This window comes from Oncorhynchus nerka, linkage group LG26 (assembly GCF_034236695.1).
Source record: "Oncorhynchus nerka isolate Pitt River linkage group LG26, Oner_Uvic_2.0, whole genome shotgun sequence".
Lineage (NCBI taxonomy): Eukaryota > Metazoa > Chordata > Actinopteri > Salmoniformes > Salmonidae > Oncorhynchus > Oncorhynchus nerka.
The window spans coordinates 21,677,151-21,701,273 of NC_088421.1; the positions used below are offsets into that span (position 1 = coordinate 21,677,151).

The 24,123-nt window shown below is 42.1% G+C and overlaps 1 protein-coding gene across 1 annotated transcript; it reads right to left on the minus strand.

Annotated features, from left to right (window-relative positions):
* Window positions 1-1,006: 1,006 nt before the first annotated feature.
* Window positions 1,007-19,412, minus strand: LOC115110913 (protein shisa-6-like). The gene is made up of 5 exons (XM_065010938.1): window positions 18,421-19,412; window positions 12,511-12,659; window positions 3,101-3,193; window positions 1,630-1,640; window positions 1,007-1,174 (listed from the first exon to the last, which is right to left on the minus strand). Exons 1-5 carry the CDS (start codon window positions 18,963-18,965, stop codon window positions 1,007-1,009), a joined length of 966 nt encoding a protein of 321 aa, XP_064867010.1. The 5' UTR covers window positions 18,966-19,412.
* Between the last annotated feature and the right edge of the window lie 4,711 nt (window positions 19,413-24,123).

Consider the following 24,123-nt stretch of genomic DNA (forward strand, 5'->3'; position numbering starts at 1 on the left):
ACATGCCTTTTGGCGAACATCAAATGTTCTTTCTTATTTTTTTCTTTAAGCAATGGCTTTTTTTCGGGCCACTCTTCCGTTAATCCCAGCTCTGTGCAGTGTACGGCTTAAAGTGGTCCTATGGATAGATACTCCAATTTCCACTGTGGAGCTTTGCAGCTCCTTCAGGGTTATCTTTGGTCTCTTTGTTGCCTCTCTGATTAATGCCCTCCTTGCCTGTTCCGTGAGTTTTGTTGGGCGGCCCTCTCTTGGCAGGTTTGTTGTGGCGCCATGTTCTTTCGTTTTTTTAATAATGGATTTAATGGTGCTCCGTGGGATGTTCAAAGTTTAAGATCTTTTTTTTATAACCCAACCCTGATCTGTACTTCTCCACAACTTTGTCCCTGACCTGTTTGGAGAGCTCCTTGGTCTTCATGGTACCTCTTGCTTGGTAGTGCCCATTGCTTAGTGGTGTTGCAGACTCTGTGGCCTTTCAGAATCATTTGACACTTAGATTGCACACAGGTGGACTTTATTTAACTAATTATGTGACTTCTGAAGATAATTGGTTGCACCAGATCTTATTTAGGGGCTTCAAAGCAAAGGGGGTGAATACATATGCTCACACCACTTTTACGTTCTTTATTATTTTTTTATTTTTTTAAACAAGTAATTTTTTTACATTTCACTTCACCAATTTGGACTATTTTGTTTATGTCCATTAAATGAAATCCAAATATAAATCTATTTAAATTACAGGTTGTAATGCAACAAAATAGGAAAAATGCCAAGGGGGGTGAATACTTTTGCAAGGCACTGTATATATTGTAATGTCCTGGCTAGATCATAAATTAACAATTGTTCAGACAGAGAATTGAGTTTACAAATTCCCAATTTATTAACCAAACTCAACACAGGCTACTGTTTGGCCGTAGCCCACGCCAAATAAGGATACCCATATAAAACAACCGTGACCGTCACTTGTTAAGACCAGACGTAAGAGAGAGAACAATGGCTAAGCATGGTCTTAAACTGGTGATGCTCCACCCCCAGCCAACCCCATACCCCCCACACACCCCCCCCCACCCGCCGCTCCACCAACCATCAGGATGCCGGGCACCAAAACATTCCAGGCAATCCCGTGGTTGGCAGATAGCAGTTTGACTGGCATGTCGGATCCCTTGAACACTGGGTACTGGTAAGTACAGCACAACCGACGAACAGCATAACACATAACACACAGCTGTCTGTGCAGGTCACTACAATATATATACGTATAAATATAATAAAGAAAACACGAGAAATAAGAATAAAGAGTAAGCTATATACTGGGTCAGTGCCAATACTGGATGTCAAACTGGTGATAAAACAAGAGGTACAGGGAGCAGACAGAGAGCCTGTTGACAGCCAGCTGTTTGAGGTGGAAAAGCCCTCGGCTTTGTAATGACAGTTACTGTAACACCAGGAAGCAGTGATGTGGCCTAACAGGAAGGCAGAGGATTGCTGTTCAAACCCCAGTTAGACTACCTAATTTTCACATACATTCTTTGTATAAACAACTATATAGATATGCAAGGAAATATTTGAATTTGAATTAGAAGCCAATGTAAAACAGTACTTATTTTTGTCACTTGGTAAAATACCACTTACCTTGCAGACACCTAAAATTTACAAGAAGTGGTTATAAAATTGCAGACACATTAACAACATCAGAATGTGTCTCGTCACACACACACACACACACACACACACACACACACACACACACACACACACACACACACACACACACACACACACACACACACACACACACACACACACACACACACTGTTAATCATACCATAGCAACCATTTTAATGCTTGTCACCCTCCTTGTCTATCCTAATCATCTACAGAACCCATGACTGCTTCATACTTTGGAGAACAGACCAGCACAGACATTCAAGCCTGTTTTCCACTCCTCCTTGTGGAGTTGTTTCTCTATGTTCAGCATTAGGGACACCAGACAGCCATGCTTTCTGAAAGCTGTACTGGGCTGGTTAGTGGCAGGGCGTCTGTTCTGATGCCCTGCGTTATGAGGAGCGCAGGGCATCAGCTGCCAAACCCACTCTATGGGCCCAGGGTCTAGGTGTGTGAAGTGTGTGAGAGTGGTCTTATCTGGTGGGAGCAGAAAGCAGGTGTGTAGCTGTTCTCCGGCAGGAAGCAGGGGTCTCCATAGTGAGAATATGTTACATACTGTAGGAGATATTAGGAACGTCCAGATCTCCCTGCCAGGACAGCTGCCCTAAATCGTCTACAGAGTGCTGCGCTGCAAAGACAGAGAACAGCCACTTGTTTACTACTTAGCTTTATGCACCAACTCTAGCTATTATCATCCTATACTTTCAGATTAAGAACATTTAGTTTTCTATGTTGCAATTCAGTCTATTTATATTTCGACTGATAAATGCAATAGGTGTATATCATAATGTAGTTTTCTTGGCATTTGACAGGAAGTCACTTATGTACAACTATCATCAATGATTTTAAGCCTCCTTAGTGGGCGGAGACAAGACTCTGTCAGCTCAACTGACCGCATTGTTCTCGTACAGTAGATAGTTCTGTACACAGTGATCTGGCACGAAGAAGAGTTGGAGGATGTGACAAGTACAGCATGCAGTGCTGGTAATGCTGAGTGTTATTTCATCCACACATGGCCATTGTGTAAATGCCTTTATGTGTCAGTCAAGGGGAAAAACATAACAAAAAGGAGAGAGTACTTTTCACATCTGAACAAAGCAGGAACTCGTTGAGGCTTTTCTCTTTTCAATTAGCTTTGAGAAATGCCGTTATTGTTCTGCCAAAAGCTTCAGTCCCATTTCCCAAGGTGACTGCCAGCTGAGAAGTGAGCAAGTAAAATAATTGGATGGGCTATTGCACTGTTTCCCCCTGATCTACTGAAACAGTGGATCGAAAAATGAAAGAAGACTTTTTGGAGTGGAGGAAATGTGTGGAGGTGAGAGGCAAGGTGAAAATGAGGGTGAGATTTGTGTTAGAAGTTCGTACCACAACGCTGTCATTACTCTTGAAGACATAGTAATTGTCATCAGACCAACAGACAATGGAGATGGACAATACCTTTTAGGTGCGGTCGTCCCAGTGTCACGAATCCAGAGGAGATGAAGTTATGGTCAAGTTGGCCTTGGCGGAAGTTCTCTTTCCCATAGTGCCCTGTGAGAGAAATGCAGAGTTAAGATAGCATGAGATGACCATTTATCTGACCAAGACAATTCACTAAGCATATTCGTTGCTGATTTTCGTTCCAACCCTCACATACGAAATCACGAACAACTGTGTACACATATCAGAGTCTGGGACACTCTTAATCAGAGGTGTGGACTCGAGTCACATGACTTGGACTCGCGTCAGACTATATTAAATGGTATCACATTTGGTGAAGTGTACATTATGACTTGTTTAGGACTCGGAACTCAAAGTTTAGGACTTGAGACTTGACTCGGACTTGCCTGCCTTGACTTGGGACTTGACTTGGGTTTTGAGTGCTAAGACTTGAGACTTACTTGTGACTTGTAAAACAATGACTTGGTCCCACCTCTGCTCTTAATAGATCCAACCACCCTAGTTAATGAACGTATTATATGATGCATTAGCCTCATTCTTTAGTTAGCCGAATAGCTGTGTTCACGGGAGTTTGTTTTTTATGGTGTCTTATTTCAGTTCAGCCAGTACTCTGACAGATAGTGAGGAGGCCTCTGTATTTCACTCCCTCTTTGGCTCAGACAACTGGTAAAGGAACAGGGACACAGAGGGAAAGGAAGGTCTCACATTAACAATTTATGCTGTCTGATGTACACTCAGGATCATCACCACTGCAAAAGGTCACACTCCTCAAAGCTGGGGGAGCTAGTGAAGATCTTCCCTTCTCATATCGTTCACAAATTAAACAAAGATGCCCATTCAGGGTCAAAAGCCCTGCCCTTTTGCCAAAGCAGGTAAAACATTCCAACTTTAATTGGATGGCAAAATGTCTTTCAGGCTTGGGCACGTGACCCTGAAGATCAGTGGAGAGATTCTAAAGAACCCTTCTAACCGAGACACTCTCCTGTGTTTTAAAACGGATTCATTCCATCCTCAACTTATACAGTACAACACTTTTACCCCACATAGACCTACACTATGGAGGGACCTTATATAATAGATTCATAAACGGTGTAATTGGATCTATCTTCACAATCATGACAGCTGCATTGTAGTACTGTATCTATGAAATGTCAGTATACAAAATGTGCCTTGCAACAAAACATTTCATCCTGAGTTTCCTTGGTCGTAAAGATCACTATGTAACATAATTTGTTCCAAGATGATATAGTGTGTCTGGCTGGAACAAGTCCTGTAATTGAGAGTGCAGAGGTCCACAATGGACCGTCAAAGTGCCGGCCAGCAGTCTGACAACCTCCATTTGTCCTGCCAATCGAACACAAAAATATTGTGCACAAAAAGATGCAGGTAGGCTGAGAAAGTGAGTGTGTATCAGGCAGTGAAAGCTTAAACTGAAAATAGAGGAGAAACAACATGACGGTCTGTCTTACAAAGGCCTATTGAGTTCCCCTCCCCTAGCTCTCTTCCTTCCTGTTAGTGCCAGTCTGCATTAGCTGGCAAATAGTTCAACAGCCTCATCTCAATGGAGCAACTTCAAAGTCAATAGCGTCACTCAGACCTTTGGGCCATAGAGGCAGAGATCGAACCACATTTCAAATGATCATAATGAGAAGGAACACCTGGGACCATTAGCCCTGGTCCTCATTACACTGACGTTTGACACAGGCCTGAGCACTCTAAAGCCTGTTTGGTTCTGTTTTCAAGCCCAATGGATACTGTAAACTGATTACTGAAACATTTTGCCCATCACTGTTACTTTGGGATTTTCATACTAAGAAACTAGTAAATACTTAATGACTCTCAGGATTTAAGAAGTTGACTGAGTCCAATTTATGCTGAATAAAAAGAGGCGTTTATGTGCAAGTTTTTTTTTAATCTATTCGAAATATGCCTTCATGAAGTGTTCTTGGTTTAGAATAATACCAAAGGGAAATCAACTACAACACATACAGTGCATTCGGAAAGTATTCAGACAGCCTTCCACATTACAGCCTTATTCTAAAATGGATTACATAATTTACACAGTCTACACAGAATACCCCATAAAAAAACAGAAATAGCTTATAATACCTTATAAGTATTCAGACCCTTTGCTATTAGACTTCGAAATTGAGCTCAGGTGCATCCTGTTTCCATTGATCATCCTTGAGATGTTTCTACAACTTGATTGGAGTCCACATGTGGAAAATTCAATTGATTGGACATGATTTGGAAAGGCGTGACACACCTGTCTATTTAAGGTCCCACAGTTGACAGTGCATGTCAGAGAAAAAACCAAGCCATGAGGTCGAAGGAATTGTTCGTAGAGCTGCAAGACAGAATTGTGTCGAGGTACAGATCTGGGGAAGGGTACCAAAACATTTCTGCATCATCGAAGGTCATCAAAAACACAGTGGCCTCCATCATTCTTAAATGGAAGTTTAAGTTTGTAATCACCAAGTCACCAATCACCAAATCACCAATCACCAAGTTTGGAATCACCAAGGCTCTTCCTAAATCTGTCCGCTCGGCCAAACTGAGCAATCGGGGGAGAAGGGCCTGGGTCAGGGAGGTGACCAAGAACCTGATGGTCACTCTGAAAGAGCTCCAGAGTTCCTCTGTGGAGATGGGACAACCTTCCAGATGGACAACCATCTCTGAAACACTCCACCAATCAGGCGTTTATGGTAGAGTGGCCAGACGGAAGCCACTCCTCAGTAAAAGGCACATGACAGCCCGCTTAGAGTTTGCCAAAAGGCACCTAAAGGACTCTCAGACCATGAGAAGAAATGTGGAACTCTTTGGCCTGAATGCCAAGTGTCACGTCTGGAGGAAACCTAGCACCCTCCCTATGGTGAAGCAGGGACTGGGAGACTAGTCAGGATCGAGGGAGAGATGAACAGAGCAAAAAAATCCTTGATGAAAACTTGCTCCACAGTACTCAGGACCTCAGAATGGTGCAAAGGTTCACCTTCCAACAGGACAATGACCCTAAGCACACAGCCAAGACAATGCAGCAGTGGCTACAGAACAAGTCTCTGAATACCCTTTAGTGGCCCAGCCAGAGGCGGACTAATCAATTTTAGAATAAGGCTGTAATGTAACACAATGTGGAAAATGTGAAGGGGTCTGAATACTTTCCGAATGCACTGTATCCCTGCCAGTGTTTGACAAGCTATGATGGGGATAATCAGCTTTCTAACCTTGGTCTACTCTAAGGACAGCGCCTAAGGGCTGTATTCAGGTTCTACTGTAGGAGACGTTGACTATGATACATTGTGTTCTTATGCTGAAATACACTGATACATTATCTCGAAAGGGTCATTTAACTGATTTTCCATTAGCAGAAGACTTTAGGGTCCAAGCAGAGACCAACCAACATCAATGAGAAAATTACGTTAGAACGTAATACACTGCTCAAAAAAAATAAAGGGAACACTTAAACAACACAATGTAACTCCAAGTCAATCATAATTCTGTGAAATCAAACTGTCCACTTAGGAAGCAACACTGATTGACAATAAATTTCACATGCTGTTGTGCAAATGGAATAGACAACAGGTGGAAATTATAAGCAATTAGCAAGACACCCCCAATAAAGGAGTGGTTCTGCAGGTGGTGACCACAGACCACTTCTCAGTTCCTATGCTTCCTGGCTGATGTTTTGGTCACTTTTGAATGCTGGCGGTGCTTTCACTCTAGTGGTAGCATGAGACGGAGTCTACAACCCACACAAGTGGCTCAGGTAGTGCAGCTCATCCAGGATGGAACATCAATGCGAGCTGTGGCAAGAAGGTTTGCACGCAGCAAGACCGCTACCTCCACCTTTGTGCAAGGGGGAGCAGGAGGAGCACTGCCAGAGCCCTGCAAAATGACCTCCAGCAGGCCACAAATGTGCATGTGTCTGCTCAAACGGTCAGAAACAGTCATGTCAGTCATGGTGTGGGGTGGCATTTATTTGGGGGGCCGCACTGCCCTCCATGTGCTCGCCAGAGGTAGCCTGACTGCCATTAGGTACCAAGATGAGATCCTCAGACCCCTTGTGAGACCATATGCTGGTGCGGTTGGCCCTGGGTTCCTCCTAATGCAAGACCATGCTAGACCTCATGTGGCTGGAGTGTGTCAGCAGTTCCTGCAAGAGGAAGGCATTGATGCTATGGACTGGCCTGCCCGTTCCCCAGACCTGAATCCAATTGAGCACATCTGGGCTATCATGTCTCGTTCCATCCACCAACGCCACGTTGCACCACAGACTGTCCAGGAGTTGGCGGATGCTTTCGTCCAGGTCTGGGAGGAGATCCCTCAGGAGACTATCCGCCACCTCATCAGGAGCATGCCCAGGCGGTGTAGGGAGGTCATACAGGCACGTGGAGGCCACACACATTACTGAGCCTAATTTTGACTTGTTTTAAGGACATTACATCAAAGTTGGATCAGCCTGTAGTGTGATTTTCCACTTTAATTTTGAGTGTAACTCCAAATCCAGACCTCCATGGGTTGATAAATTTGATTTCCATTGATAATTTTTGTGTGATTTTGTTATTTCATTCATTCAGATCTAGGATGTGTTATTTTAGTGTTCCCTTTATTTCTTTGAGCAGTGTATATTTCCAAGTGTGAAAATAAAACAACATAGAATACAATCTGAATTGTGAAAAACAGATATATTCATATGCAGATCTCATGTATTACTGCAGATTCCCAGGTATATCCACATATAATCTACATGAGCCACCAAAGACACCAACTAGCATTGTAATACAGTATGTAATGGAATACTGTATGTGTTGAGGCTAGTTCAGTCAAGGCCAGTTTCACCCAGTATAGTACAGTTGATGCCAGACTTGAGGGAGATGCATACAGTATTTCACAACAGAAAGATGAGTCGTGTCAGAAAGGAGGCCACAAGGGATGAAGACCAATTACAGGACTGACATGAACCCAAACAAAATAGTCAGCCTCCAGGGAAGTATCCTGCGTAGTCCACAATCTCTTAATGTAAAACACTGGGGAAGTATGCAGCATAGTCCACAATCTCTTAATGTAAAACACTGGGGAAGTGTCCAGCACAGTCCACAATCTCTTAATGTAAAACACTGGGGAAGTATGCAGCATAGTCCACAATCTCTTAATGTAAAACACTGGGGAAGTATGCAGCATAGTCCACAATCTCTTAATGTAAAACACTGGGGAAGTATGCAGCACAGTCCACAATCTCGTAATGTAAAACACTGGGGAAGTATCCAGCATAGTCCACAATCTCTTAATGTAAAAAACTGGGGAAGTGTCCAGCACAGTCCATAACCCCTAATGTAAAGCACTGGGGAAGTATCCAGCATAGTCCACAATCTCTTAATGTAAAACACTGGGGAAGTATGCAGCATAGTCCACCATCTCTTAATGTAAAACACTGGGGAAGTATCCAGCACAGTCCACAATCTCTTAATGTAAAACACTGGGGAAGTATCCAGCATAGTCCACAATCTCTTAATGTAAAACACTGGGGAAGTATCCAGCATAGTCCACAATTTCTTAATGTAAAACACTGGGGAAGTGTCCAGCACAGTCCACAATCTCTTAATGTAAAACACTGGGGAAGTGTCCAGCACAGTCCATAACCCCTAATGTAAAACACTGGGGAAGTATCCAGCATAGTCCACAATCTCTTAATGTAAGAAACTGGGGAAGGGTCCAGCACAGTCCATAACCCCTAATGTAAAACACTGGGGAAGTATCCAGCATAGTCCACAATCTCTTAATGTAAGAAACTGGGGAAGTGTCCAGCACAGTCCATAACCCCTAATGTAAAACACTGGGGAAGTATCCAGCATAGTCCACAATATCTTAATGTAAAACACTGGGGAAGTATCCAGCATAGTCCACAATCTCTTAATGTAAGAAACTGGGGAAGTGTCCAGCACAGTCCATAACCCCTAATGTAAAACACTGGGGAAGTATCCAGCATAGTCCACAATCTCTTAATGTAAGAGACTGGGGAAGTGTCCAGCACAGTCCATAAACCCTAATGTAAAACACTGGGGAAGTGTCCAGCATAGTCCACAATCTCTTAATGTAAGAAACTGGGGAAGTGTCCAGCACAGTCCATAACCCCTAATGTAAAACACTGGGGAAGTATCCAGCATAGTCCACAATATCTTAATGTAAAACACTGGGGAAGTGTCCAGCATAGTCCACAATCTCTTAATGTAAGAAACTGGGGAAGTGTCCAGCACAGTCCATAACCCCTAATGTAAAACACTGGGGAAGTATCCAGCATAGTCCACAATCTCTTAATGTAAGAAACTGGGGAAGTGTCCAGCACAGTCCATAACCCCTAATGTAAAACACTGGGGAAGTATCCAGCATAGTCCACAATCTCTAAATGTAAAACACTGGGGAAGTATTGTCAGGTTCTATTTTTCAGAGTAAATGACTCACGGACACTAGAGAAGCTTTCACCAAGTTTAATTATTCCCAAAGGTTCTGTACAGCTGTAATCAGACAGCAAAACATTTCAGACATCACAATTATATACATCCTACTTAAGACACTCCCTCTCTCCATCCTTAGTTTATGCCCAAGAGAAAGTAGGTAACCAGATACTAACCCTGATTAATCCCTGAAGGGAAACTGACCTCACCCCTCAACTCCTGACCTCAACCCCTCCTTCACCCAATCCACAGATATCCATCTGTCTTCCCTAAATCAACACATCGCTCTCCTCTCCTCCATCAAACATGTTGCAAAGCCTTCTGGGTTGCTACAGAGTCTTTCTATTCAAGGCTTCGTCTCTATCATTTATTTAATATCTCAATGTTCAAAGTTGAGCCGATTCCAACAGTATGCAGCACAGTCCATAATCTCTTAATGTAAAACACTGGGGAAGTATGCAGCACAGTCCATCATCTCTTAATGTAAAACACTGGGGAAGTATGCAGCACAGTCCATAATCTCTTAATGTAAAACACTGGGGAAGTATGCAGCACAGTCCATAATCTCTTAATGTAAAACACTGGGGAAGTATGCAACACAGTCCATAATATCTTAATGTAAAACACTGGGGAAGTATGCAGCACAGTCCATAATCTCTTAATGTAAAACACTGGGGAAGTATGCAGCACAGTCCATAATCTCTTAATGTAAAACACTGGGGAAGTATGCAGCACAGTCCATAATCTCTTAATGTAAAACACTGGGGAAGTATGCAGCACAGTCCATAATCTCTTAATGTAAAACACTGGGGAAGTATGCAGCACAGTCCATAATCTCTTAATGTAAAAGTGTTTCATTAATCCATAATGTTAACCCTGATGTTAACCCTGAAGTGACCTCCAGACTACCATGACACCCCAGTGTTTTACATTAAGAGATTATGGACTGTGCTCCATACTTCCCCAGTGTTTTACATTAAGAGATTAAGGACTGTGCTGCATACTTCCCCAGTGTTTTACATTAAGAGATTATGGACTGTGCTGCATACTTCCCCAGTGTATGCAGCACAGTCCATAATATCTTAATGTAAAACACTGGGGTGTCATGGTAGTCTTGAGGTCACTTCAGGGTTAACATTATGGATTAATGAAACACAGTGAGAGCTGTTAGAGGGGATGAAAGCCGATAAAGGGTTAGACAATCCTAGTTTTGGGCAACTGTAAAATGGCAGTCAAAGTGGTTATTGATTCCAATGAGAATTATTGAAGTGTCAAGTGTTGGAATTCAGGCAAACATAACTGTAACCACCTCTGTTGGCTAGCCCTTACAGTAGTTTCATTTAATAAACTGCACATACCAGCAGCTGTGGCTTTTGTGGCTTGAGTCAAGTCTGAGAAAAGCGGCTCACATCCCATGGTGTAGCACGTAACAGTTCTCCTCTGACACAATCCCTGGATGAGGAGGAGTGTCTACTTTGACACGAGAGTGAAACATAACACTGAATCTGGGACACCATACTAGGGCACTTAGCAAGTGATCCCGGAGCAGGGATCTGGAGACCGGATAAAAGAAGGAGGAACAGCGATGCAAGACAGAATTATCTCAGGACAAAAGCCATGTGTCTCCCGAAGAACATATTAATTTGCATCTCCATTTTGAGCCAATGCTGAGTAGGCTTATGGAACCCCAGCATGAAAATAGACTCAGCCGAGGCCCTTTGTCTAAACTGCTATATTGTTTTCAGTCTTAAAAAATATACTTAAGTAGCAGGGCCCCATCATCAGTTTGGGGGAGTAGTGAACTACATGTGGTTTAACTTGCAATTTAAATACATTTTTGCAGTAGCTTTGTGGTAGTTGACCTAAATTCAAATCTTGGTAGTGTTTTCAGTAGTTCATTACTTTGTTGCCATGTAGTGGTGTAGCTTACTACTGGAACTACACACTACTTTTTTTTGCAAAAATAAAATATTGGTGAAGTAGGCAAGAATTGCCTTAATTTTTCAGCATCAAACCTGCCTAATTCTCACTTGAAACACTTTTTGTGTGCCGAATTCCACATGTTTGAGTTTAATAGGCCAGAATACACATTCTGTTAACATCTGACTCCAGAGTGATATGTTCTTGCAATTTGTAGTCTGTGACATTTCAGATTCAGGTATGATACTTTTTCACTAAGTAGTTTGGATGTAGTGAACTACTTTTTAAAAGTAACATTAAGGTTAGCTTTAGTGTAGTTTAACTTACAATAGTGTGAAGTAACTGGTAGCTCATTAATTATATTTTCAGAGTAGCTTCCCCAACACTGTCCATCATCTATTTCAGTGCGTGTGTCAAAGACCATTTTGACCAATAATGAAAGCAATAAGGTCCCACTTTACCATGCAAAGGTTGCATACCATAGAAATAACATTGTTGTACAGATGTCAGCCAAGTATAATGACAGTAGTTATATATACTGTTACATAGAAGCGTGTACAATGGAGATTACTGTGTAGTCATAAAAAGCTATTGAAAGTCCATAATAGAATGTCTCCTTATTCAGTCATCCCTGCTTGTCTCGTTTCTATGGGATTTCTATAATCTACCTCCACAATTCCTACCAATCACTACTGTCTATATGAAATTCAGACTGGATATCCACCACTCAGAGAACGTAACTGAGGGCAAAGAATATGGCTTTAATAACACCTTCTCTATTATGTTGTCATGACATTTACATTGAACCTCGTTTCATTTGATCTAACTACTTAACATAACTTCTGTTCCCATAGTAACTTCGTCATCTTGGGTATCGATTTTATACAGAGAAAGGACTTTGATTCAACTCATAGTGCACCATTGTAGCGTACTAGAGGGAAAGACCATTTCAGAACCTATGCTTAGGACAAGTACAGTTTGAATCATTTTTGCAAGATATTCTTGGATATGTGAAGTAAAAACAGTGCAGGTACCCACCGTGGTTTGCTAGCATGGTGTGAACTGGGGTGTAATGGTTCTTGGACGTTCGGAGAGGTGTGTCCATGTCTTTGGGTGAACCCTCCAATGCTGCAATATTTTCATTCTCCTTATTTAGTCCTTGTTGCCTCAAAATGTCTGCAAGGGCTCTGCAAAAGAAATGTAAAACCACAGATGTAATTTAATAGTTTTCAGACTATACAAACAGAACCAGAAATAATTTCCTGTTTTCAATGACCGACAACCATTATTCTCAACATCCCCAGAAGGTCTACTTCATTGATTTAGTTACATACAGCTCCAATTGTGTTGGTGGAGCTTCAGAACCAGGCACAGTGTGAAGTGTAATTACACCCAAGGTGGCCGATAGGCCAGGTTTCAATACTGAGCCACACTGAGTACAGATGTGTCTTTCCCTTCAGGCCAAGGGAAGACAGCTAAAGCCATTCATCAATGTTCCTTGAAGAACGTTCTGCTAGAGCTATACGCCCCCACTACTAAGGTTCAAATGGGAATCTAACTCCTACCAAGTTACCAATTTTTCACACAAAGCATCTTGCTATCACCATTTTCAACATTGGTCCCCATTGAAGTATAGTGGTGAGGATGGTGGACATATTGGTTTCTTCAAAGAGCTGAAAGGGTAATGTAACTGTGTCAAAGTCGACCTGAGTCAACTTCTTTCCATAACTCTCTGTGACTTTGGGAGCTATGTATTAATAGCCTTTCCCTTCTAGGATGGGCACACTTTAACCATATCCTTTTCACAGACTGAGGCGACCTGGTTTTCATCGCCCCAGTTGACTACTTTGTGTCTTGTATAGCAGGAACACGTTCAACCAGTCGCACACAGTGGACGAATAGAGGTGCTTTTTCAAAATATTGTGTTTGAAAGCCCCAAAGTCTAGACCTGTCACAAGTTCCTTCCCTACAAAATCTCTTCGGTAAATCATGTTTCAATAGCACCAGTACATTCCTATGTATGGGAAGGGGAAAAACATCTACAAGAAATGGGAACGTATAAAATAATCTTCAAACGATACACCCATCATCCATCGAGGGAGCGAAGTAAATACTGTAAAAAAGAGAAGTGAAAATAAATTGTAATTCCCTTTACACTGCACTTGCAGTACATGACAGAGGATGTAGTTCAGTCTTGTTGGTTTTCAGAGGGACTTGCCTCCGCAGTGAAATGGGATTTTTTCTCTATTTTTTTCTATTTTAACACATTTCTACATTGTCAAAAGAGATAAGGAAGCCTAGAATGTGTTTACAGATATGGTGACATGTTTGCAATTATTTCAGACTGAGACAGAGATTGAATTATTATGAGCATGTGGTGTAGATGTTCAACAAGTCTATCATCTGCATTCTAAACGGATTAGTTTAGTTTATTAGGATCCCATTAGCTACTGCACATGCAGCAGCTACTCTTCCTGGGGTACACATACCATGTGCAAATACATGACAAAGTACAGAACAGTTATAGACAAGAAAAACACAAGATATTACATTAAATTAAAAATTAAAAATGCACATAAAATAAGAGTTATATATTTGAAAGAGACCAAGAGACAACAAAAATAGTATTTACATATTCATATTATTCATAGTATTCATATATATTCATAGTGTTCACATATACACATTCATAGTCATATATACAATGCATTACATCTTTAGAAATAGGAGAGATGATGTGATACAACATACATTTTTTTCTTCCGTTTTTTTAAAGCTAAATGTACTTTTTTCCTGAGTAATGTCTTGTGGCAGAGCATTCCACAATGACATGGCTCTAAACATACAGTAACTGAGCGATGCATTAAATCTGTCTTTGGTTTGGGTACTGTGAAGAAACCCATAGTGGCGTATCTGGTGGAGTATGTACAGTATGTCTGTTTGAAGTGTATGCATATAGATTATACAAGTGGTTAGGCATTTTCAACACAAACACATTTCTTAAAAAGACTAGAAGAGAAGTAACACATTTCTCCTCAACCCTCAACCATGACAGACTCATGCATGCTGTTGATGTTAGTTCTGTGTGTACAGTCAAGGGCAAGGCGTGCAGCTTTGTTTTGAGCCAACTGCAGCTTTGCTAGGTCTTTCTTTGCTGCACCGGGCCATTTACCAATTAAAATAGGTTCAAAAGCATTGAGGAGAAAAAAATGGAAACCAATGTGAATTTCTACTCCCCTTGGATCCTGAACTCCACAAAATGTTTGTCAAGCCATGATTCATGGCTGAATGAATATGTTAGAAAAGTATTGCAGCATTGACCCTGCCTATCAGGTTGTCAGTAATCACGGTTTAACGCAGAACTAAAATCTCTTGTAATTTGGTCAGATGCTCGAGGACCAGTACCAGTACCAATTAGGTATATGTAGTCTGTCCATGAGAGAATAGGTTGTCAGGAACACCAAAGAAATGAATATTCCCAATGTGAGCAGAGAGAAGGATATCACTGACATGCCAACCACTAATGGAGTAAAAGCAGAGACTGGAGAAGAAATAAATCCATATAAGTGTGCTTTACATGCATTAAAGTTATACAAGAGACATTGCAAAGTCATACTATCTCACCTACCTCACCCAATCTGCTTTCTCTGCCCAATATTATGGTAAAATCACTCAAAAAAGACATATTCAATCTCACTGCATGCAGGTCAATTTAGAAATCCCTTTTGAATGTATTAGAACTGACTCTCACTGACATAACAAAACCTAATATGTACTCAATCTGAGAGTAGATACTTTTTTGCAACAGATCCATCTTAAATTGCATCCAGGTTTGCTTTCGAGAAAGTGATCAATATAGACCACTCAAATCCCTGGATTTGGCTTTCACTCGACATTTATTGTGCCTCCGTGAAGGTCACAGAAGAAACAACAAAGGTCTGCCAATGCCTTAGCATTCCCCTCACAATCCATCCCCAGTCACTGAGATAAAACTCTGAGTCACTTCACAGGGCTTAATACATTTAAACCATTGCCTAGTATATAGTTAATCCCATGTTCCAATGCTACTTTCTAGACAGGGTTATCAGCATGGATGTCTCAAGCCACAGAAGTCGTTTTTTCCCCCCGGCAGAGATCATTGCTACCAAATGTGCCAAATGATTGTTGGAAATAAATCATTAAAAAAGCTATTGAATGTCCACTAGGCAATGTCACCTCGTTTAGTCATCCATACTCTGGCTGCATTTACACAGGCAGCCCAATTCTGATTTTACACTAATTGGTCTTTTGTCCAGTCACATGAGATATTTTCACACTATATATTTTTTGAGCTGATCTGATTGGTCAAAAAGACCAATTAGTAAAGAAAAAAATCTGAATTGGGCAGCATCTGTCTCATCTCTCTCACCACCACTCATACTGATGTGGTGGTGGCAGTAAGCATCTCCATTTGAAAGTATGCCCCATGGCTAGGATAGGAGAGCATTAAGGGGCCAGAAATCCTCACAGTCTCCTCAGTTCTGAGTACTGAGATAGAGGTACTGCCACAGCCTCAGAAGTCTAATAGTCTTTAGTGGGATCAAAGTGAGTCGTTTGGTAGGTTGCATGAAATAGCTTTGTCTAGAACTGTAGGAATACACTAGAGGCAGACAGATATTGGTATCATATTTCTACTTGTACTGTCATCGTTGAAATTGTCAAGGTAATGGCTTGGCTTGAATTTAAGGATTGTATATTCGAATGTCACTCTATGAGCAGAAAACTGTGTCTGAGAGCATTATCTCTTAAATCAAAGACCTGTACTTGACACCATCTTTGGTGTGACTATTAAATCAATAGCTATTGAGGTTGTAGACTTAACCATGAATTTTCTAAAGGAAAAATGAATGGGGGGCACTTATCCAAGCCTTGTTCTCATATCTATATTTTGTCAACAGAACCGTCCACCTGAAAGATTTCTCTTCAGAACCAGATGTTTAATAAACTGAGGGGAACAAAAAGGTTTCCTTTCTAATGCTTTGATATGCATTGTTCAGCTAGGAGTCAATGACATTTGACAGGCTGAAGTATGGACTTCTAACAACAGTGTGAGTGTGACTCATCTAACAGCAGAAGTATTAATGCAGAAAACAGGTGCTGAGGTTAACGGATGTTGTGGAAGAGAGACAGATCTATGGTTGTAGATCCCTGTCATGAGAAGATGACAGTGTCATCTTTGGAGCTTACCCCATACTGAACATCTGGCCACCGCTACAGTTCAAGCTGCATTTAACTCCAGACAAAGGTCTTCCAGTCTGCTAGACCAGCCACTATATCCACTAGGCTTGTGGTACAAATTATCTCTAGTGGAGAAACATAAATGTTCTATCTAGGGTTGATGCCATGGGAGGTGCTTGCTTAAGAATGGGTACAAATTAATGCTGCATGGAGTCTGAGAACAATCAATCTGAATTCCACTCACTGCCTTGATTTTATGGAACCAGCAGGTAACGAGGGTACAGAAGCCAGTCCTAGCAAGGCACAATTAGCCTCACATGGGCTTTTATCAAGATCTTAGCTTTGGCTGAACAGGTAGACAACCCCCTCTGCTATGGGCTAATAGACACCAGACCACCATTAGACAACCACAATGATTGGCTAACCACATGTGGTTTCTCCACCCAAACCATCTCTTTGGGTACTGTCTTGTTATAGCTTTTCTTGCAAGGCATGGGTATACTACTCACATACAACACTGTGAGTGAATGAAATAGCTGTTGGCTTAATCTGCAAAATTCATCATGGCGGGTTGATGTCAGAGCACAAAATCCCTGACATACTCCTCCACTTCAGAAGGTTAACTGTCTTTCAATTCAGACTGCAGTACATTAGTTACTCTCCTAGCTCTAGGAAGTGCTTAACAATATAGTCAAGGCTTCTAATGTGTCATGGAAAAAATCACCAGCTTCAATAATTGCGGAGGCAATTTGTTATTTTCAGCACCTATCCAAATACTTGGACATTGTAGGACTGCAGAGTGCACGGTTATAAGGATTGTTGGTACAGTATGCATTCATAGGGACATAATATAATGAATACATTGAGACATTGATTATACTTTCCCAACAGCAGTCCATCCATGGGTCATTATCCCGTAAGATACAAAGCCAATCAAAAGAAGGGAGAGTGACATCTGTACAGTATGTCCTCTGGGTTGTTAGCAGTGAAGCAACCCAACCTTGTTCCTAGCCTGAATGTTATACCGTGACCATGAATGTGATGCCTTTTCTTTGACAGAGACATTCAATTCCACACCTGCCTCATGGAGGTTTGTTTGTGCTGCTGATGAAAACGGAACAATACTTTAGTTGACAAGAGGCATTTAATGTTCCAATGTATGGTGGTGGTTGTGGTAGTGGTAGTGGTGGTGGTGGTGGTAGTGGTGAATCGGGTTGACTGTCAGTTGGGGGTTGTGTATATCTGCATAAGAGAGGTACTTGAAAAGGAGTTGATTGTAATCATCAGTTGGCCTTTGCATAATGGCTTGCAGGTGATGTAACACTATTTTCCAGAGAGGAATGAAATTGATCATCATTGTAAATTATGGCTTCATCCCTATTCAAAAGTTGAGCATATAGCTGCACACCTGTGATGGTCAGATTTATATGCATCATTGGGATGAAGTGCTCGTGATTTAGTCTATTCACAAATCTAATTTAGCTTTTTTACTGTCATCAGCAGACTTTTCATGTCTGTGAAAAATGAAGCTGGTGTTTCTTAACAGTGATTGCACACACACATACACACACACACACACACACACACACACACACACACACACACACACACACACACACACACACACACACACACACACACACACACACACACACACACACACACACAGAGGAAAACAGTGGCCCCCATAATAAATGACTATTTCTTAACCTGAATGTCAGGATGACTTACCTATGGACATTCATTTCCTGAGGGGGCTTGGTTGCTTTGTCGTAGGCAACTTTTGCAGAAACTCCGATGAGGATGATAAAAGCTATGACACCACAGGTGATGTATACCGTTGTGTTAGTCTGATCCAAGTCAGGGTCGTAAGTGTCACCTGTTGGTGCCGGTGAGGGAGGCTGCGTTTTGATCCAATCTGGGGTGTTATAATTTGTGCAAGTTTTCTGTTCTATGCGTTTCCCTTTTTCTGCACAGCAATAGCGCAGGAAACAACTTCCACAACAGTAGCGGTGCTCGGTATTGTTGCACTCGAACACTTTATCGTACGCTCCGCTCACGTCATAGTAGCCCAGGCACGTGTCATGGGTAGCGATCGAAGGTGCCTGGACCTGAGTGTTTCGCCGCGGAACCGCAGTAGGCGCCTCCGTGCCGTTCACCTCCTTCATCTTCTGATTCCGCTTTGGAGCGTTTTTCTTCTTGTTGGCTGTAGCCGCGCACAGTACATTCAGCGGGTCCAAGTAAATCAAAAGAAGCAGAAGATGCTGTATCCCCATGATTTGAGGTTGTATGTCTTTGCTGATGCGATCGTTTGCCCCCCCACTTTTTTTAGTTGTATGCTTTCTCTCCTCACACGAAGACCTTTGCTTCTTTACCTAGCCGTGCTCCTGCCACTGACCCAGTCTTGTGGCTGTCCACGGGGGTTCATTTCCGAAGCCCTTTTCCAACTGTCCACTGCCGAGAGTGTCATGCTCTGGTTGAGGGAAGGACGCTTCTTGCACCAATCAATTGCAGTCGGACGACCGTGTCACACATTGTGCAGCATCCTCCGAATATAAGTGGAGTTCTGTGGTCATTGGGGGACTTTTGGGTGGAGGAAGTGTCATTTGGATTCAGCTTGAGAAATGGGCTGAAGAATCCCTTCCGGCTGTCTCAGACAATGCCATCTACCATAAGTATGAATTTATTTGCAAAGTCTAAATCTTGCACAGTTGAACGCTGATTGTTTTCTGTAGAGAAAGAAGGAGAGAAAGACAGAGGATTCAGTAAATTCCAACTGTAAAAAAATACTTTGTTAAAAGAAAAAAAAGGACCAAACATTTTGCATTAGAAAAATAACATAACCATCTGCACCAAATTAAATCTACATTTATGAATTGCGTATCAATGCCAACTTAACAGACGCAAAAGAACGCGCGTAAAACAATTCTGCTCAGTCAAACAAACGTTCCCTCGCAGTCGCACAAACTGTTTCAGCACCATGGACAGCGCAACCCAGCGCGGACACTATGCGGATATATTTTTGAGTAGTTCTTCGTGCTATACTTTCTATTTTTGAATGTCCACTTCAAAGTTATAACGCAGACAATTAAAAAGTCTTAACTCATTTGACAGAGAAATAGCCTAACATATTCAGTGTTGGTAGTTCCCCCCCTCTTTTCTTGTTGGGGTTTACTTTCCTCCAGCTCTATTCATGGAGAGAAGAAGACGAATCTGACGAAACTTTTGTACAAACAAGACAACCAAAATCACACAGCAACGAAACAGAAAAACACTTACCCGTTGATGGTGTCCGGCAACTGAGTGTCTCGACTCTGCCACAGACTGAACCAAAGTACCTCAGCTCCGCGTGAGACCCCGTTCTGCTCCGACCCGACTCCATCCCTCACTCCCCCCTCCACATGAGCGCGTCTACGTCACCAATACAGGTACCTCAGTTAATTAGAAATCGGCCCCTGATAGCAGTGCTCTCGGTCATGCCTACAAGCTGCACTCAGTAATCTGGACCATTCTAGAACTGCATTAGTGCTTTCTCTTTCAGAGTGCGACGTTGGTGGTGTAAATATTCCCTTTACTGCACAATGCTGCGTTCACTCATACCATGTAACAGCAGCATGTTGCAATTGTTGGTGCTTCTATATAGTTGGCTTTTATTATGCCCTATTATGCGAGAGATTGGGAATGATCTTCTTTAGGTAATACAATAACATGCCACAATATGATGCTAATACACAGTTTAACATGCCATGATAGCAGAGTTTGTCTCCAGGCTATTGGAATGTTCCATTCTGGTGTTCAGAAAAGTGGCTATATTTCCTAAGACATTGATATCTAATCTGGAATGTGGCTCGCTGGAAAGAGAGACCACATACATTACAACGGAAAGCAGTTGGTTAATATTCAGTGAAAAAGCTGCATTAAAGCTAACACACTTACTTATAGGAGGCTCCAGAAACCGCAGTAGCCTAATTTTCAATGAAAGACACTGCATCATGTTCAACCTCCATGTAATTTTGGACGAGGCAGTGGAGACTGAAAAAGAACAATGGCCTACATAATTGACTTCAGCCCCTAGTTCAGTGGAGGTTCCTGGGAGACCTTGTGCAATCTAAATCTAACAATCCTTATCGTTTCAGAGAACTCTACATATTTGTGGACTTTCCCACCTCATTTTTCATTTGACCGGTTTGTGTACTTTCAGTTGTGTTTGACCCATATTACAGTATGAGTATAAGGCTATGATGAGCTGCTGTTACTCTCCAAGCACAGTAAGTTACTTTGTGGCCCATGGTAGAATGAGGTAGCCTTTTTGAACCTTGTCCACACGTTGAGTTGCATGTTGAAAACAGCCTTTGAAATGAAATCCATAATCTCCACGCTGCCCTGACAGTGTTCAGAAGCTAATATGACAAGGAGACAAGAAAAGGGCACAGGGCTTTTGATAAATGTGTTTCTTCACTGGATGCTATGGATGGCAGCATTTGCAAATTAGCCCCCCGACTCTCTGTCAGTCAAAATGACACATCAGATGTCATATCGAGCACAAAGGGAAGAAGGATTGTCCATTAATGTTTAACAGCTTAGGGCAGAGAAAGCTAGCCTCAGCAAAAAGCATTGACAGGTAACGACTGGGTCGACATTGGCTCAGGAATAATGAGACTATTCCTCCGAAGAATGAAATCATTAGGGTTCCAACCTGGGAATTCTGCTCTTTTGTTTTCTCTCAATTAAGTGGAATGAGCAACATCTTGAAACAACAACTAATTGGAAACAATACTGTCTAATATTATATTTTCTCCAAACAGAAGACCAAGTGACAATAAGGAGGTGTCATTGTTATGACATCATGAATATGCCCCACCTACTGTACAACATCTGTTGTGTGTCTAAAAACCTGCTCTTTCAATCAGGGACTGTATGTGGATCTTGTTTGGGATTCAGCTCAGAGCATAACCAAAATGCCTGCTCCAGTTCTTATGCAACACAGAGTAGTGTGTAATGTTGAAATGTTTGGGTACGTTTGAGTTAATGGAACTGTCAAAAAATGTTTAATCAAAAAAGCAAATACTATTTCAAAAATGAATTGTTTAAGACATTTGTATAAGATTTTATAAGATTTGAATTCCTAGAAGTACCATCAGCCCACACCCATGTATTCCAAAGTCACAAAATCATTGAGTCTGGAAGTGTTAGGCTAAATCTACATGAATGTCCTCTGAGATGTAGAAGTAAACCCACTTCAAACTACCAATACACCTTTCAATTTAATGAGAACATATGTAATGGCACCCTATCTCCCTCATTTTGACAGGCCCAAGCGATCTCCTCTCAAGAGCAGATAGGCATGGGGAAATTAGCCGATGTTATCAGCGCTGATGTTATCAAAGTTAGTCATTTGGGGCATACTAGGCAGCTTCTGTGTGGCCTACTACTTATCTCCCATTTCAGAGTGAAGCCAGAAGGGCATAGTTGTTACTGACTTCAAACACTTTTGCCGTATCTATATGGTTGCTTTCATGCCATTTTTCGGGAAATGCACCGACACATGGTAAAGAACCACAACATGGTCCAGTGGGATGTGTCAAAGAAAGTTAAGACCCATGTGGCATGTGGAGAGAAAGTGAGCATGGAGGGATGGAGGGAGAGTGTTGTGGTTAGAGAGAGGAGGAGGAGGAGGAGGCGGTTCTGGCCTGTGTCTGTTCCACCACACCATGCTATCAGAGAGAGACAGAGTAAAGAGGAACAGCAGCCAGTCTGGGGGAAATTAGAGCAAAGCTGTAGCAGCACTGCCTCTCTCTCTCTCTTTCGCTTTATCAGCCCCAGCAAAGCTGCACAGCCAGCACTGACTGAGGCAACTGCTGCTGCTGCTGGCACACTCAGACCATGAAAGGAGTGGCTGTCTGTGTGGTGTGCTGTTAGCGGTTAACGCCAGCAAAACCTTATCTCCCTCCAACACGTCAGTGCTCTGTGATTCAGAGGAAGGGCATAGTAGAAGGGTCGGTTAAACTTCCATGTGGACCGCTTTGTTACTTACTTGACGTGACACTGTGTGATGTAGTTCACTATTTGGGTATTGAACATCATGATAAGTCCAGGACACAGTTAATGGAGACATAACAACATCATTGCACAATCGAGGTGGACATGTTGGATGTGGACATGTCGACCTTTGAGGTAAAAAAAAAAATCTGTAATGGTAAAACACATTATAAGAGTTTATCTGCACACATGGTGGAACCTCAGTGCAGCAAAACACACTGAAAGGAAACAAAATATGTGAGTGTAAAAAGCACTAGTAAAACAGAAACAACCCCCCAGACAGTAATAGGGGAGGGTGGGGGAACAGAGGACAGGCAGCATGGTGTGTCATAGTTGCTTTTGGATGAACAAACATGCATTTCTGGGAAGGCATCATGGCAGCTAAGATTGGTTGTTGTATGGAGGAAAACACTGTTTTAATAACTCCCCCACTGCAGGGAAAGACAATTGTACACTAACCTGGTCCTTCGCTAACTGAGACTGGCAGTCCATTACCTCCAGCACAAGTAGGCTACAGACACACAAACACAGTGAAAATGTCTACAGGACCATTATGAGTGTTCTCTTTTCATCACTCTGAACAACATTAAGAGAACAGATATACAATTTTCTTCTGCCGTGATAACATTATGTTTCCTTAATTGTCGCATAATGTGGTTCATGATAAATGAGTAGCTATAAGCACATTGGTATACACAGCTGTTATAGAGAAGTGTAATGAGGACAATAGCACAAAATGACCACTGCTGATGATCGCCAAGGGTCATGTTTAATGCCCGTCATTACTGCATTCGTCTTTACGATGTCAGCTTTATAAATGAACATGGTCAATACTGTTGAGAAGTAATTGTGAGGGACTCTTTCAGCATTTTTTGGGAATCCTGGGTGGTTTGTACTGAGATTGATGCCAGACTTTCCTTGGGAAAAGCGTGACTGTGGAAGTTGGGGGATTACTATTGCTTGTCTGTCCCTGTTGTGGCGGCTTGGCTTTGCAGTGGTGGAGTCTATGCCGCACCAGTAAACACAGCACAGAGCTTGGATAGCATGTACTAGGTTCCTTTTTCCTTCAGGCCCCAATCAATAGTAGCCTCACTACCGGGGTTGTCTCACTACCAGGGTTGTGCTGGGCCTGGATGTTTGTAGAGTAAGGAAAGCTGCTAAGCAGAACGTGGAGAACAAGAAATCTGTTCCAATCTCCTCTTACACAGTTGCCCGGGCTTGGCTGCCCTCTCTGTGGTGTGGAACGTGGGCAGTCTCAAATTGGCATTCAGTAAACATCCAGTACAACTCATTTCCTGTTTCTCCTTCCCACAGCTTGACACCCCCTGAGATGGGTTGTTAAATTGTAGCTGCATACCAACAGCTTCCTCTGAATCAATTACCATTTGGACGTAA